Source organism: Micromonas commoda, chromosome 8 (genome assembly GCF_000090985.2).
Source record: "Micromonas commoda chromosome 8, complete sequence".
Taxonomy (NCBI): Eukaryota; Viridiplantae; Chlorophyta; class Mamiellophyceae; order Mamiellales; family Mamiellaceae; genus Micromonas; species Micromonas commoda.
In genome coordinates this window covers 412,952-428,901 of record NC_013045.1, presented here as the reverse complement: position 1 = coordinate 428,901, position 15,950 = coordinate 412,952, and the positions used below count along the sequence as shown (strand labels likewise).

Below are 15,950 nucleotides of genomic sequence, written 5' to 3'. Positions count from 1 at the left end.
CCGTCCACAGCTCCACGGTCCAGCCCTCGTTCGTCAGCTCGCGGGTATATTCGTGCCACCTTGCCGCTACGCCTCCCGCGCCGTTGACGTCGGTGATGGAGGGCATCATGAGCAGCAGCGTGCCCTTGTCGGTGATGCGGCCCGAGGGGGATGCCAAACCATCGTCGGTGTCGGCATCTGTCGCACCGCGCGCCCGACGCGCCCGAGATCGCGGCGCCATCGAACTGCGATGCGGCCGAAGACTTCGGTCGAATATCCCGCTTCCTTCACGCCTTCGTTGGAATATTCCTTTGCGAGGAGACGGACCGAAAAGCAGACGAAGCGTCGGCCAAAAAAAAATCCTTCGCCTATGCAAATGTTGTTGACGAAAATCGTCAATTGGCATTAGGCGGATGTCACCCCGATTTCGAGTTTCAAAAACCGAAAAAGAGTGTCGCGCGGGAAGCACGTCGAAACGTCGCCACTCGCCAGCCACTATCACGTTCCCTACCACTCTGGTCGCGCGCGCGTCAGGTTCGAGGGTCCGCGGCCGGTCGCCATGACCATCATCCAGTCCTTCGCGCTGCTCCTCGTGTGGGCGGCGCTCCTCGCGTACGCTGCCTACAGGGGATACAAGATCTTCATCACGCTCCTGGTGCGCGCCCTCCGATGGGTCCCGCACCGCGTCAGATCGCGCGGCACCCCGATCTCGCCTCTCCTCCTTTTTCTTCCCGACGATCTCATCAACCGGACGCCTCGCTGACTCCGCGTGACCCTCCCCGCGCTCATCGCCCAATCGCAGGCCACCTCCCCGACCCCCTTCGGAGCGCGCTTCGCGTCCGGCATCCTTCGCTCCTTCTCGCTTGACGACGACAAGTTCTTCTGCGCGGACGGCGCGCCCGAAGAGATCGCGAAGAAGCGACGCGCGGGCATGGACAACCTCGCCAGGTCCTTCGACGAGCAGTTCGCGGCGTCGCAGAAGGCGAGCGAGACCGTCCTCGACGGCATATCGGACCTGCGTTTCACCGACACCAACCGCGTGCCCTTCCCCTTCCAGAAGCTGGTGCGCGAGCGGCTCAACGTGGCGACCCTGGCGCTCTCGTCCGAGGGACCGCACATTGTGGACCTCGACGGCAACCGAAGCCTGGACGTCTCCGGGTCCTACGGCGTCAACGTGTGCGGCTACGACAACTACAAGCGGTGGATGGAGGCGGGATGGCGACGGACCAAGGACCTGGGCCCGGTGCTCGGCCCGCTCCACCCCATCGTCGGCGAGAACCTCGCGATGATCAAGGCGGTGTCCAAGCTCGACGAGGTGTCCTTCCACATGTCGGGCACCGAGGCCATCATGTGCGCGGTCCGACTCGCCGCGTTCAACACGCGCCGCAAGCTCGTGGTCACCTTCGCCGGTGCCTACCACGGCTGGTGGGACGGCGTGCAGCCCGGACCGGGCAACGAGCGTAAGATCACCGACGTTCTACCGCTCAAGGATATGTCCCCAGCGTCGCTCAACGCGATTCGAGCCAGAAAAGATGAAATCGCCTGCGTCATCGTCAACCCGCTCCAGGGCTTCAACCCGAACTCCCCGCCCCCGAACGACCTGGTGCTGATGACCGCGGCGATCCGCAAGGCTGCCGATTCGGCTACGCTGGACCACTACGCGGTTTGGCTCAAGGAGCTGCGGAAAGTGTGCACCGAGTGCGAGGTGCCCCTCATGTTTGACGAGGTGTACACCGGTTTCCGCATGGCACCCGGCGGCGCGCAGCAGTACTACGGCGTTCACGCGGACATGGTCGTCTACGGTAAGACCCTGGGCGGCGGCATGCCCTGCGGCGTGGTGTGCGGCAAGAGGGAGCTCATGCGCAGGTTCGACCCGGAGCGGCCCCTTCGGGTGTCCTACGTCATCGGGACGTTTGCGGCTCATCCGCTGACGATGGGCGCGATGAACGAGTTCCTCCGGTGGGTCACCACCCCAGAGGCTGAGCAGGTGTACGAGAAGATCGGTAAGCAGTTCGAGCACTGGATCAAGGACGTGAACGACGAGATGAAGGCGGAGAACCTGCCGCTGTCGGTGCACAACCTCACCACCGTGTGGACCGTGATCTTCAACCAGCCCGGTCGGTACCACTGGATGTTCCAGTACTACCTCCGCGACGAGGGCATCGCGCTCTCGTGGGTGGGCACCGGTCGGCTCCTCGTATCCCTCGATTTCGTCGAGAACGATTTCGAGCTGCTCAAGAAGAAGCTCGTCAACGCGGCGAAGCGGATGCGCGACGACGGGTGGTGGTACCTCGGCACCCCCGACAAGCCCATAACCGCGCAATCCATCAGCGCCGCGATGGGCAAGGAGATGGCGTACAACACCGTGATGAAGACGGTGCGCGAGGGGCTCCTCGCGGAGGTGCTCTGTCTTCCCGAGCAGCACGGACCTAGGGCGCCGAAGGCTGTCCCGCCCGAGACGCTCCAGGAGTTTTACGAGGAGGTGATGCGGCGCAAGGAGGACGACCACGCCGCGTCCCACAGCAACACCGTCAACCAGTTCATGCACCTCATCTCGTCCACGATATTCATCATCAACTACTACACCATATGGAGCAACTGCACCGCCACGATGGCCACCGGTCTGTTCTCGCTGTTCCTGAGGCAGAGCGGCCACGCCATCTTCGAGCCCCCGTGCCACGACGAGGAGGAGCTCCTGCTCGGCTTCAACACCAGGTCCAAGTGCTTCGTCGTCGCCGGATACACCCTCGCGCCGCTCATCTCGCTGCTGCGCCTGTCGAACGACGTCGGGTTCTTCCTGGCGCTCGCGTCGATTGCGAGGTCGTGGCTCGGCGTCACCCTCTTCTTCGTCCTCGGGCACACCGGGCTGCTGTGGATGCAGTACGGGTTCCGGATCAGCATGGTTTGGTTGATCAAGCTGGTGACGGATCCCTTCACCGACGTCTTGGTGTACTATCCCTCCGCCGTGACCGTGTGGACCACGAAGGATTGGCAGACTGCGACGTGGGATAACTTCCTGTCGCATCTCAGGGGCGAACCCAAGGATGACGGCGCGAAGAGTGCGGAGGAGAAGAAGACGCAGTAGACGCGAGCCGAAATTCAACCACAACTTCTCTCAACGTATGAGTGCCGCTAGCAGAGCTCCGACTTCAACAAGCGCTCGCCAACGTGTTAAAGAAGTGGTAAACCTCCTCCCTGTCCCTGACCCCCACCAGCTCCCCGCACTGCGCGCAGAATGCCTCGTTGTACGGCCCGTCGTCGTCCTCTCCCGGCTGCAAGGGCGTGTCCTGCGGCTTGAGGTGCGACTTCGTGTCCACCCTCACGTTGCGCACGAACATCGCGCGGTACTGATGCTCCCACTTGTAGTGCCTCTGGCAATCCAGCGTGACCGTCTCGAAGCAAGCGGGGCAGGAAAGCACCGCGTCGCTCTGCCTGCCCCCGCGTAGCTTATCCACGAACGCCTGGTCCTTGTCGTCGAGCCCCTCCTCGTAGAACATGTCCTCGTCCTCCTTGTCCTTCGCCCGCGCCGATTTCTTCGATTTGCCGGCGCCCCTCCTGCGAGAACCTCCCGGCGCGCCCGAGGTGCCCTCTCCCCCCGCGGGCGCGCCGTCCGCAGGTTTCGCCGGCGCCCCCGCATCGTCCCTCTGCTCGTCGTCCGTCTCCCACTCGCTGTCGTCGTCGCCATCCCCGTCGCTCCCGTCCTCGTCGGAGCCGTCCGAGAGCCACCAGCGCATCCCTCCGTCCAGGTTCTGCGGTCCGCCAAACTCCCGCGCGAACCTGTCCCGCAGCGATGGGTCGTTCCACCGCCTGCTCGTGCCGCTGTGCTCCTCGCCGCGAGCGGCGGCCGCCTCGGTCCTGCCGGAAGGACCGTCCGACGGCTCGTCAACCTCCATCGCGCGCGCCGAAATGAGTGCTGATCCCGGTTCGCTGAACACGTGGACGACATCGAAAGACTTTCGGTGCAAGGCTGCACTGGCATGGCATTTTACGAGAAGAGGCTCTCTACTCGCGCGGCCAACGCCCCCGCTTCCGCTATCCCGTCTCCCCAAACCTCCCCCGCCAAGGACCCCGCGAACACCGCGCACACCACCGCCACCATACGCCGCGCGGACAGCGCCGTGGCGACGAGCGCCGAGGTCACCGCGACGGTCCGGTTTGCGGCTGCGGCGACGACCCGAAAAAAAACCCACCCGCACAGCTGTCGTCCCCGCGCAGCCGTGCTCGCCTCGCCGCGGCGCAACGCGTCGCTCCACATCCTCTCCGCGGTCAGCCCGACGAAGTTCATGATCCCCCACGCGATCCAGTGCGGTCTCGTTCCGTGCATGAGCACGCTGAGCGCGACGGTGGCGAGCGCGCCGAGGTGTCCAGAGCCGAGCGGCTCAAAGACCCGGACGAGATAGAACCGGTGCAGCGACGCGTGAAACGAGGACCAGTGCCTTCGAAACGACGCGGAGGATTCCGTCCAGAACACCGGGGTGTCGTGAGGCGTGGACGCGACGCCGTCGACGAAACAGGCGACGGCCCACGGCGCGCCGAAGACGACGTGGCTGGTGGCCCACGTCATCGTGAGGAAGACGAAGACGTGCGCCAATACGTTGAGAAAATCGGTTGGGGCCCCAGCGAGCACGAGCGACGGCCTGTACCCAACCTGCATGAACGTCTCGGCGACGACGCACCACAACGCCACCTGCGCCATCGCGTACGCGAATCGTGCCGCCCGGGCCCTGTGCCCGGCGCGTGCGTCGCCGGCGTCGTTCGTTTTCGTCCGTTTTCGTTCTTCGTCTCCGCTCATTCGCCGTCGCCGCCAGCGTCGGAAGGACTCGTACGGCAGCATCGGGCCGCACTGGTACAACGGAGGGTACATCGCGTACCCGATCAAGTCGAGAAGGTTCGGCGATTCGTTGAGCTCCGCCTGGGCCAAACCGTGCGACGCGATGCGCAGCGCGGTGAGTCGCAACGCCTTCCAATGCGTGAACGATCCCCGGCCGTACCAACCGCGGGCGGCGAACGCGCGCCAGTCGTCGCGCTCCTCCTCCGACCCGGGGCGTGAAGAACTCGCGGACTCGGCCCAATCGCACGCGAGTAACACGCAGAGGCACGACGTCCACGCGCAGACCCGCCGCGTCCGGGTCGATCCCTTTGGGGACGACGCGACGGCCTTGTACGCCGCGTGATGGAGGACGATGCACGCGAGGACGTGAAGAAACCCGACGACGCCGTGGACGACGACCGCGTTGCACGTCGCGAGGATGACGTCCAAAGTCCGTACGCCGAGCACGCGGTCACCCGCTAAAACGTTCCTCGCCGTCCAACACGCCGCCGCGGACGCGAGCTGCGCGGGGAGCACCGATCGCGGCCACTCGATCAGCCGCGCGTGCGCTCCGTCCATGGCGACGTCGTCCGAGAGCCAACCGGTTCGGAAACCGCGGTGACCGCTCGGAACCGCCGGCGTCGTCTCCAGTGCCCGGAGCGTCACCGCCACCGCGATCGCGCACAAAACGAGCGTGACGCCGGAGATCGCGTCCGGTCGCATGGACGCGGGCAGCTCGGCGACGGCGACGGCGGGGGCGGGGGTGGCCCCAGAGGACCCGGAGGACCTAGAGGACCCAGAGGATACGGATGATACGGAGGACCCAGAGGACCCGGAGGCTGCGGTTCCAGCGGCGCGCACGTGCGGCAACACCGCTCGAACGATCGATCGAACCGTGGATCCCTCGCGGAGGACCGCGTCGGCGGGAAGCGCCGCGCCGATGTCGTGTTCGATCCTCCGCAAAAGCCGGAGCGCGGCGAACGAATCCATGCCGCCGCGCGCCACCAGCCCGCACCGCTCGGACAGGTTCGGGCACGCCAACGTCTCGCGGCAGTGCGCGAGGAGCGCGGACTCCATGCTCTCCGCGAGCGCCGCGGCGCCGCGAGTCGCCAGCGTCTGGGCCAAACCCGCCGAGCCCTCGGGGAACGGTGGCGGCACCGACGACCCGAGCCTGCTCGCTCCCATACCCGGGTGGAGGTCCAGCTCGCGCGCGACGAACCTCCTCGCGCACTCCCCGCGCCTGATCTTTCCGCTCGTGGTCCTGGGCGCGGCGTTCTTTCTCAGCAGCGCCACGTGGCATCGGGGCATCGTAACGCCGTGCGCCTTTGCAACTGCCCGAATGATTCCGTCGACGATCACGCCGAGATCCGCGGGCGCGAGCTCGACGCCGTCGCGAACCTCCGCTACGACCGCGAGGGACTCGCGGACCACGTGGCCGTTACAGCCGTTACAGCCGTTACAGCCGTTCCCCGCCTCGTCGTGTACGTCCAAGGCGAACGCGGCGATCGATCCGGGACGAAGGATCCGAGCCCTGAGCACCCCGCGCCCTCGATGCGACCAGCGCGTCTCGCGCACGGTTCGCTCCACGTCCTCCGGGGCGATGTTCCTGCCGCCGATGACGATCAGGTCCTTGAGCCTGCCCACCACGTAAAGCTCCCCGCGGCGCATGTACGCGAGGTCTCCGGTGCGAAGGTACCGTTCCTTCTCGTGTTCGGCGGCGAATCCGCGCCGGAACAGCGTCGACCGAGCGGCGAGCGTCGCGCCAAAGGGTGATGAGTAATGCGCCCGCGGCGGACCGTTCGGCGAGTCATCATCCCGCGGACTCGTCTCGTTCCAGTACCCGCGCGCGACGGACGGCGAGGCGATCCACACCTCCCCGACGCGCCCGTCCTGCAGCGTCAACCGCGTTTGAGGGTCAACGACGAGAACCTTAACGTCCCCGCGCGGCGCCCCGCAGCTCGCGACCCTTCGCGCGTCGTCCGGGTCAAAACTTTTAAAACTTTTTAAACCCCTCGAGTCGAACCTCACGCACTCGGCGATCAGATCACACTCCAAACGCCTCGCGCTGACCGTCTCGTGCGAGCACCCGCCGTCGCACACGTACACGACGCTCTCGGCCAGGCCGTACCCGGCGCTCATGGCGCGAACGTCAAAGCCAAAATCCTCAAAGGCTCTGGAAAAAATCATCGCGGTGTCGGCGTCGATCCGCTCGCTCGCGTTGAGGCATCGCCGCAGCTTACTCAGGTTCAGCTCGCCCGGCCTGGGCGACGACGACGCGGACCGTTCTAACGCGAACCGTTCCGCGCACAGCCTGTACGCAAAGTCCGGCGCCTGCGTCATCGTCGCGCCGTACTTTGACATGGCGAGCGCCCAGACGATTGGGTCCTTGATGAAAGCGGCGGGTGACAGAAACGCGGAGGTCACCTCGGCGGGTTTGGCCCCTGGCTCCGGCGGTATCGTCAGCGGCACCAGATACCCGCCGACCAGGCCCATGTCGTGGTACTGCGGCAGCCACGACACGTTCGCGTCGTCGACTTTTACGCCAAACTGTTGACGTATGAGAGCGCAGTTGTGAGAGAGTTGTCGGTGGCCGATCGCTACCCCCCGAGGCCGGCTGGTGCTGCCGGAGGTGAACTGAACGAAAGCCACGCCCGAGTCGTCCGCCGCGCCGCCGTCCACGCGCAGCTGCTTCGAGGAGCATCTCTCGGCGCATCTCGCGCCGCCTTCGTCGTCGTCGCTGAGTCGACATTTTCGATTGGATCCGGTCGCGAGCGCGCTTAACGAGGTCCACTCGAGAGTTGTTCGACTTTTCGGGCCGCCTCCCGCGTCGTTCCCCGCCCTGAGTCGTCCTCGCCGCAGCGCTTCGGCCAAGTCGCGCACGCCGAGGCGCGCCGCCGCGCATCGCCGCGCGGCGTCGTACGCGCGCGTGGTGAGCGCGAGAGTCGCCCCCGCGCGCTCCGCGATCTCCTCCAGGGCCCTGACCTGCGCCCGGAACTTTGAGGGCGGAGCGCTCGGGTCGGGGGGGTAGGCCGGCACGGGCACGACTTTCGCGGCCATCGCGCCGAGCATCGCCGGGAGAAAGTCGAGGCCGGGTGGATAGACGAGCATGACGACCCTCGGTTCGCGCCGGTCCCTCGCCCAGGCGGCGAGCGCGTCCCTCGCTTCCACCGCGGCGGTCCTCAGGTCCTCCACCCTCAGCCTCGTCCTCTCGGAGGCGGCGTCGTCGGCGAGGAAGGCGTACGCGAACCGACGCGGATGCGACCGGCACCACGCGTCCACGCCGTCCACGGGGTGTATCAGCTCGAGGAGTGGCATCGTCGGGGGCGCGTGTGCGCTCCCGGAGGCGAGGAGGGCCGGCCCGCGCGTTGTTCTTGCTCGCCTCGGTCCTCCGTTCGTTGGTTTTGCCTCGATTCGTTCGCACAGCAGGTGACAGGCTGACAGGTAGACAGGTGACAGGTGACACCGCTGCAACAAAAGTTTCGGCGTGCACGGAACAAGCCTCACAGTCCCGAAGACGGGAGGCCTCGCTGCCCGCATACAGCAGGTGGGACATGCTTACGTTCACCGTCGCGGTCGAATCAGAGGATTAGGGCACGACACTTGGTCAGCAAGGCCGGCATTCCTTGAACGAGCGATACAGAGTGAACCCTAACACCGAGGGCAAGATGATGCAGGAAATCGCGCAGGTTATCCTGCTTCTCGGTTGCATCACTTGGCACACGTTTCGCGGCGCCGTGGGAACGATGCTTTCGTTACTCGACCCGATTATGTGGTTTGGAGAGTCGTGCGTCGGTGCCACGTTCTACGTCGGCCGCGTGGTGCACACGCGCAGTAAGCCGTTAAAGCGTGTGTTCGCATACCCGATGCGTTTCGCGGTGATAGATCTTGACTCGCCTCCTTCTTGGTTTACTCGGAGTGGCCAAGCTGGCGACCACCTTTCAGCCGACGAAGTTCGCGAGCGCACTGGACACGACGGGCCAGTCCGACTGTTCACGTTACCCTGGGCATATGGATACGTGCAGAATCCCATCAGCGTGTACTATAGTTATTGTCTTGGAACAGACGCCGGCGAGGAGCGGATGCACGATGCCGCTGGCAAGTCACGAAAGTTTGAACTGAAGACCTGCGTTGCGGAGGTGACTAACACGCCGTGGGGCGAGCGTGTTCGGTTCAACTTCCTTCCGGGGGGCACGAGAGCGCCGAAAAGCTTGCACGTATCGCCGTTTATGGATATGCAAGGAGAATGGCAATTGACGGCGACGGATCCAGAGGAGGACTTTCAACTCATGGTTTCCGTGAAAGGACACCCAAAATTTGGAGACTACTTTTTCGCCAAGCTCGATGCTCGACGCGACCAATCAGCCCCGCACGCGAGAAACGAGCGCAGTGGGATTTGGCGCCTCCTTCAGCACGCGTGCACGCCTCACAGGGTGGCGTTTTGGATATACGCCGAGGCTGTGTGCCTGCTGAGCAAAGGAGTCAGCATGTTTCCTCCCCCGGGCCTGGAGTTCGTGGCCAAGGCGGCGTGCCGGCGAGGAGAGGTGCATGAGATTGGGTCTGGCGATTTCGTAGGCATGAACTGCCCCTTGCGCTCGACGTGGCACGCCGCGCGCGCGTGGCCGTGGAGAACGTGATGGTATCGTCTATTTTAGCGAACATAGGAGAAATACGAAATACGAAATATGCGGTAAATGTCGTGTTTGTTGTTAACAACGTGTGTCGTCCAGTTAGTCCAGTTGTGAATTTTTCGACATGGAAAACAACTGTTCCTTCGTACACTTCGTACCGGATTTCTCGGAAGGCAGGTGGGACACGGCTGATCCGGTGGTGCCAGCAGCGCAAATCTTGGAGATCTCCCACAGTTATCCAACCTTTGAGCGCCACCTTCGCCACTGCCGCGCGCGCTCCCCACGATGGCGCTCTCCGTCACCCTCTCGGCCTCAGCGGTCGCCACCACAACCGGTGGCCGCTTCAACGTCAAGCGCACCTCTCCAGGAAGGCGCGCCGCCCGTCCCGCCGCGCGCGGGCTGGTCGTCCGCGTCGCGGCCGACTCCGATTACGACGCCGTGGTAATAGGCGCGGGCGTGTCCGGCCTGTCCACCGCGTTCACGCTCGGCAGGTCCTCGCCCGGCGTTCGAATGCTGGTCACCGAGGCCAGGGACCGCGTGGGAGGTAACATCACCACGAAGAACGAGAACGGGTACATCTGGGAGGAGGGTCCCAACTCTTACCAGCCCGGCGACGCGATCCTCACCGTGGCGTGCGACGCGGGCATGAGGGACGACATCCTCCTCGCCGATCCCAACTCGGACCGCTACGTCCTCTGGGACAAGGAGCTCCGGGCGCTCCCCAAGGACATTCCCACCGCGGTCCTCGGCACCTTCCTCACCTGGCCGGGCAAGATCCGCGCGGGCCTCGGCGCGATCGGCATCCGGCCCCCGCCCCCGGGCAAGGAGGAATCCGTCAAGGAATTCGTCTCGCGAAACCTCGGCACGGAGGCTTTCGAGAGGCTCATCGAGCCCTTCTGCTCCGGCGTCTACGCGGGCGACCCCGCGGCGCTCTCGTCCGTCGCGGCCACCGGCAGGGTCCAGCGCCTGGAACCCCTCGGCGGCTCCCTCGTCTTCGGCGCCCTCAAGGCGCAGAAGGAGGCATACGACGCCAAGAAAGCCCGGGGGCCTCGAGATCCGCGACTGCCAAAGGTGGAGGGCCAGACGGTGGGATCCTTCCGCGGGGGGCTGAAGACGTTCCCCGAGGGCCTCGCCAAGGCGCTCGGCTCGGAGAAGGTCAAGCTCGAGTGGAAGGTGACGAAGATCGCCAAGCGGGACGACGGTTCGTTCGCCATCACCTACGACACCCCCGACGGGGAAAAGCAAATCACCACAGCCACCGTGGTGATGACCGCGCCGGCTTACGTCACCGCCGATACCGTGCAGGACATGGCGCCCGACGCCGCCGCCGCGCTCCGAAAGTTCTACTATCCGCCCGTCGCGTCCGTGACCGTCTCCTACCCCGAGGATTCCTTCCGTTTGGACGGAACCTCCGCGCTTCCCGGAGGCGGTCTCACCGGGTTTGGGCAGCTTCACCCGCGGTCGCAGGGCATCCGCACGCTCGGCACCATCTACTCGTCCTACCTGTTCAAGGACGATAAGCGCCAGCCGGAGGGTGAGTTCATGATACTCAACTACATCGGCGGCGCGAGGGACACCGGCATCACGCAGCTGTCCGACGAGGAGCTCGTCAAGGCGGTGCACGAGGACGCGCTCAAGACGATCCTCAAGCCCGGCACCCCTCTGCCCAAGGTTGTGGGCGTCAAGGTGTGGGAGAAGGCCATCCCCCAGTTCAACCTCGGGCACCTGGACGTGCTGGCGGAGGCCAAGGCGGGCTTGGCAAAGGCGGGGTGCGACGGGCTGTTCCTGGGCGGTAACTACACCGCGGGTGTCGCGCTGGGACGGTGCGTGGAGTTTGGCGTCGAGCAGGCGAAGGACCTCGAAACGTACCTTTCCAAACAGTCCGCAAAGAAGGGCGCCTCGGTGCCCGCGCGCTAAGTAAGTAAGAAGCGGCTTTTCAGGCGTCGAGACGAGACGGGACGGTCGGACGAGACGGGACGGTCGGACGAGACGGGACGGTCGAGGTAGCCGCGCTTCGTGATGAGTAAAGACGATTGACTGACGACGCGAGGCGACATCACCCGCGGTCGAACCCAAACTTTCACACGCTTCGCATGGTCGACATGGACCCTCGCCTCTTCGACTCGAAGAGCTGCTTGACGTAGTACGCCTGGAACAGCGCCACCCCGATGAGCACGGCTGTGTTCAAAACGCTGAAACCCATCACCCGCCCGGTGATGGTATCCGCCGTCCGCCTGTGCGCCGCCTCCCTGTGCTTCTGGTAGATGACCTCCGATCGGAGCTTGTAGTACATCTCCCTCATCGAGTCCAAGGACATCTGCAGCTCGTCGACGTGGGCGTCGGTGGCGGCGTCGTGTGCCCAGTGATGCCCCACGTTGACGTCCCAGTACAGCGTGTGCGGGTGCCCCTTGTTGTTGGTGAAGCAGAACTCGTGCGCGCCATCGCGGTTGGTGTTGAACTCGAACTTGTGCTCGCTGCTGTGCTTGAAGCTGTACACGATCGACCTGTCCTCGTCCTTCACGATCATGTCGAAGACGTCCGAGGCCGTACCGTCCTCCACGACGTTGAAGGACCCGACGAAAGTGTCGCCCGAGCGATCAGCGTGCAGGTTGAAGCACTCCTTGTCGTGGCCGCCGATGGTCACCTTCAGCGCATCGGCCGATCTCACGAGACTGGCGAGGATCAACACCGCGAACGCGATCGGCGCCCCTCGGAATCCGCCCCCGCGCCTGAACGCGCCGCCGCTCGAGCTTCTCGCCGCCTGGATCGTGGAGCCGGTCATCTTCCGCGTCGTTAGAATCCCTCCTCGCCGCACTACGGTCACCGCGCGCCAGGCTGTGGGGCACCGCGGGAGGGTCAGGTCACGGGACAATTTCCACCGAACGGACCGCGCCCCGATGATCGGGCCGCTGCTGCGTCAACAACCTCGCCAGACTTGATCGCAAAACCTCGTCTTGGAGATCGCCGGGGCGCCAGTAAGCAACGCGCTATTTGGAGCGACGCGCGCACCCATCAGTGCGGGCGTGATCCACCTAGTGCGTGACACCCTTCGATCGCGCGCCGATCGGGGTCTGAACACGCGGACGGCAGTCCACAGAGCCACACGCCCGAGGAGGAAAAAGCGCGGCTGAATCGGCACAGATGGGAGTCCCCAAGTTCTACCGATGGCTGTCCGAGCGCTACCCGATGCTCAACCACACGTGCGACGCCGGGACCGTTCCGATCATCGATAACCTGTACTTGGACATGAACGGAGTGATCCACAACTGCTCGCACGGCGCGGGGACCGACGCCAACACGCGCATGACCGAGGATGAGATGGTGCGCGACGATCGCCCCGAATCGTTCCCTCCGCGTGCCGCCTTTCCTTTCCCGCCCTTTCCCGCCCACGCCGAACGCTGACCGTGATCCGACCCGCCTCGTCCGCTCGCAGATGTCCAAGGTGTTCGCGTACCTGGATCACATCTTCCGCATGGTCCGCCCCAGGCGCCTGCTCTACATGGCGATCGACGGCGTCGCCCCGCGCGCCAAGATGAACCAGCAGCGTTCCCGCCGCTTCAAGAGCGCGAGGGAGGCTGAGAAGATGCGCGCCGAGGCGCTCGCGAAGGGCGAACCCGAGCCCAAAGGCGAGCCGTTCGACTCCAACTGCATCACCCCCGGCACCCCGTTCATGGCCCGCCTCTCCGAGCACCTGCGGTTCTACGTCCAGAAGAAGCAGACGGAGGATCCGCTGTGGCAGAAGGCCACCGTCATCCTCTCCGGCCACGAGGTCAGGGGCGAGGGCGAGCACAAGATCATGGAGCACATCCGCTGGGCGAGGGGCGAACCCGGGTGGGACCCGAACCAGACCCACTGCCTGTACGGCCTCGACGCCGACCTCATCATGCTCGCGCTCGTCACCCACGAGCCGCACTTTTGCCTGCTCCGCGAGGTTGTCAAGTTCGGCGGCGGCGAACGCGGCCAACCCAGTCGCGAGGTGCTGCAGAACCCCACCGACGACGGATTCCTCCTGCTGCACGTGGGGTTGCTGAGGGAGTACCTGGACCAGGAGTTTCGGGTCGTCAAAGACGCCCTGCCGTTCGAGTACGACTGCGAGAGAATCGTGGACGATTTCGTGCTGCTGTGCATGCTCGTGGGGAACGATTTCCTGCCCCCGCTGCCCACGCTGGACATCGCGGAGGGGGCGCTGAACACGCTGTTCAAGACGTACCGCGACCTGCTCCCCTCGCTCGGCGGGTACATCACCGGCGATCGGGGCGGGGGGACCTTCGTGCCCCGCAGGCTGGAGCGAATCCTGGAGGTGATGGGCGCTCTCGAGGCTGACGTTCTCGCCGAGCGCGCCGCCGACGTGGAGCGCCAGGAGGCTAAGCGCGCCAAGTTCGAAAGCAAACGCGGCGGTAAGAAGCCCGCCGGTAAGGACGAGATGAGCGTGAACGATAAGTTCACCGCCGCCATGGCGGCGCTCATGCGATCGGGGCAGGACTCCCAAGTACTTGGCTCGGACCCCGCCGCCGGTACCGACTCGCCCGCGTCCGAACCCGAGGGCATCTCCGCGGACCCGACCATGATGTCCGCGGCGAAACGCGCGGTGTTCGAAGAGGGCGGCGGCGGCATCGAGGCGTGGAAGGAGATGTACTATCGCGAAAAGCTCGAGCTCAAGATTGGCCAACCCGCGCCCCTGGCCGAGCTCAGGCAGGCGTACTTCGAGGGCCTGAACTGGGTCCTCCAGTACTACTACCGCGGAGTCGCCTCCTGGACCTGGTACTACCCTTTCCACTACGCCCCGATGGCGTCGGACCTGGCGTCGGGCATGGGCGCGCTGACGTGCGATTTCGACTACGGCGTTCCCTTTCGTCCGTTTGAGCAGTTGCTCGCGGTGCAGCCCCCGCAGAGCTCGGCGCTGCTCCCGGAGCCTTACCGATGGCTGATGACCGCGCCGCACTCCCCGCTCGCGGAGTTCTTCCCGGAGAACCTCAAGGTGGACTTTGAGGGTAAGCGCAACGACTGGGAAGGGGTGGTCCTCCTGCCGTTCCTGGACGAGCACCTCGTGAAGCAGTGCATCGCCTCCGTGCCCCCCTCGAAGCTCACGGCGGCGCAGATTGCGCGAAACGAACCCGGGCCCCTGGTCGTCTTCCAGCACGACGCCAAGGGCACCGGTGACGTGCAGTCCACCCTGCCCAAGACGTTCGCGGGCCTCTTCCCCAGCAAGAGCAGGATGTTCGAGTCCATGCCGCCCGGCGAGTTCCCCGAAAGTCGCAAGTGCTTCGGCGGCGACGACCCGCTCCTGCCGGGCGTCAAGCTCGGCGTGGACCGACCCCCGGGATTCCCGACCATGCACTCGCTGGCCCTCCGCGGCGAGCTCAAGCACGCGGGCGTCAACGTCTTCGGCTCCGCGAGCAAGAAGGAGTCCCTCATCGTCCGCGTCGGCCGCGGCGGCGACCCGGCGCTGACGCTCGACGCCGAGGAGGGTTCACACGGCGCCGCGTCCTACGCGCACTTGATCAACCGCCGCGTGCACATCGACTGGCCGTACCTGAAGGAGGCGATGGTCGTGGCGGTGTCGGACAAGTCGGAGAAGATCACCGGCCGCGGTGTCCGCGTCTCGCACTCCTCGAGCGAGTGGGGCTCGGAGGTGCAGCGGGTGGCGCACGAGAGGATGACGCAGCGAGGGGTGGACGTCGGGCAGACGTCCGTCGCGCTGCACGTCCGAGCGTGCGAGGGGCTGGTGCGCCACCCCGACGGCTCGCTCCAGAAACGGTTCGGCAAGACGGACGCGCTCCTCCCCGCGCAGCTCGTGCTCGCGTCGAACGCGTCCCCTTCGCCGCGGATGCAGGAGAGACCCGCGCTCGACGGGGATGATTTTAAATCCACCGGAGGGTTCACCGTCGGCGACGTCGCGCTCTACCTCGGCCGATCTCACTTCGGCGCCGTGGCCACCGTCGCGGGCGTGGAGGAGGGTAAGGGCCTGGAGGTGTTCGTGGAGCCCGTGCCGCCCGACACTGGCATCGCGAGGCGGATGATGCACGGCCACCAAGGGGGTCGCTGGGAGAACCTCGGGGCGCTCGCGAGGAAGCTGTCCACGTCACCCCGAGCCCTCTCCGTCCTCACCGGGCCGCTGTGGGTGGCGCCCACGAAGGACGCGGGCAGGTTCGACAGGATCGACATCGGACTGAACCTCAAGAGCGGCAACAAGGGTCTCTGCGTCGCGGACTACACCAGGCCGATGAAGGAGGGCAACGGGTGGGAATTTTCGCAGCAGTGCGTGAAGCTCCTCCAGGACTACAAGCGCGCCCACCCGTGGGTGTTCGCCGCGTTGCAGTCCGATCCGGACGGCGGGTTCGAGGGCCTTCAGCTCGACGTCGCGCTCAAGCACCTCCCGGAGCCCCAGCGTCTCCCGGCGCTCAATCAGTGCAAGGCTTGGATCAAGGCGCAGCCCGCTTCCAAACGGCCGCTCGTGTCAAAGTTTTCCCGCGTCGCCCCCGAGGAGGCTGTCAAGAACGTCTTCATCGCGACGTCCGTCAAGGCGAAGCCGC

The 15,950-nt window shown here is 65.4% G+C and overlaps 6 protein-coding genes across 6 annotated transcripts; 3 read left to right on the top strand and 3 right to left on the bottom strand.

The window, feature by feature from the left end:
* Window positions 1-538: 538 nt before the first annotated feature.
* Window positions 539-3,118, top strand: MICPUN_60617 (predicted protein; the record flags this gene model as incomplete). Its single annotated transcript, XM_002508122.1, has 2 exons — window positions 539-664; window positions 782-3,118. 2 exons carry the CDS (start codon window positions 539-541, stop codon window positions 3,062-3,064), a joined length of 2,409 nt encoding a protein of 802 aa, XP_002508168.1. The 3' UTR covers window positions 3,065-3,118.
* A 154-nt stretch (window positions 3,119-3,272) lies between these two features.
* Window positions 3,273-3,494, bottom strand: MICPUN_73974 (predicted protein; the record flags this gene model as incomplete). Its single annotated transcript, XM_002507829.1, has 1 exon — window positions 3,273-3,494. A coding segment is annotated over one exon (222 nt), but the record flags the coding sequence as incomplete, so codon positions are not given.
* Window positions 3,495-5,989: 2,495 nt separating this feature from the next.
* On the bottom strand, window positions 5,990-7,846 carry MICPUN_84426 (predicted protein; the record flags this gene model as incomplete). Its single annotated transcript, XM_002507828.1, has 2 exons — window positions 5,990-6,262; window positions 6,329-7,846. Coding segments are annotated over 2 exons (1,791 nt in total), but the record flags the coding sequence as incomplete, so codon positions are not given.
* A 710-nt stretch (window positions 7,847-8,556) lies between these two features.
* On the top strand, window positions 8,557-9,423 carry MICPUN_84437 (predicted protein; the record flags this gene model as incomplete). Its single annotated transcript, XM_002508121.1, has 1 exon — window positions 8,557-9,423. The coding sequence occupies one exon, from the start codon at window positions 8,557-8,559 to the stop codon at window positions 9,421-9,423; it is 867 nt and encodes a 288-aa protein (XP_002508167.1).
* A 279-nt stretch (window positions 9,424-9,702) lies between these two features.
* Window positions 9,703-11,491, top strand: HEMG (protoporphyrinogen IX oxidase chloroplast precursor; the record flags this gene model as incomplete). The annotated part of the gene is made up of 1 exon (XM_002508120.1): window positions 9,703-11,491. The coding sequence occupies one exon, from the start codon at window positions 9,703-9,705 to the stop codon at window positions 11,332-11,334; it is 1,632 nt and encodes a 543-aa protein (XP_002508166.1). The 3' UTR covers window positions 11,335-11,491.
* MICPUN_60612 (hypothetical protein) lies at window positions 11,419-12,219 on the bottom strand. Its single transcript, XM_002507827.1, has one exon. The coding sequence runs from the start codon at window positions 12,197-12,199 to the stop codon at window positions 11,498-11,500; it is 702 nt and encodes a 233-aa protein (XP_002507873.1). The 5' UTR covers window positions 12,200-12,219; the 3' UTR covers window positions 11,419-11,497.
* Window positions 12,220-15,950: the final 3,731 nt, after the last annotated feature.

What these genes read in the sequence shown, in the direction of transcription:
- MICPUN_60612 (XM_002507827.1), bottom strand. Translation starts at nt 12,199, where the DNA reads ATGACCGGCTCCACGATCCAGGCGGCGAGAAGCTCGAGCGGCGGCGCG.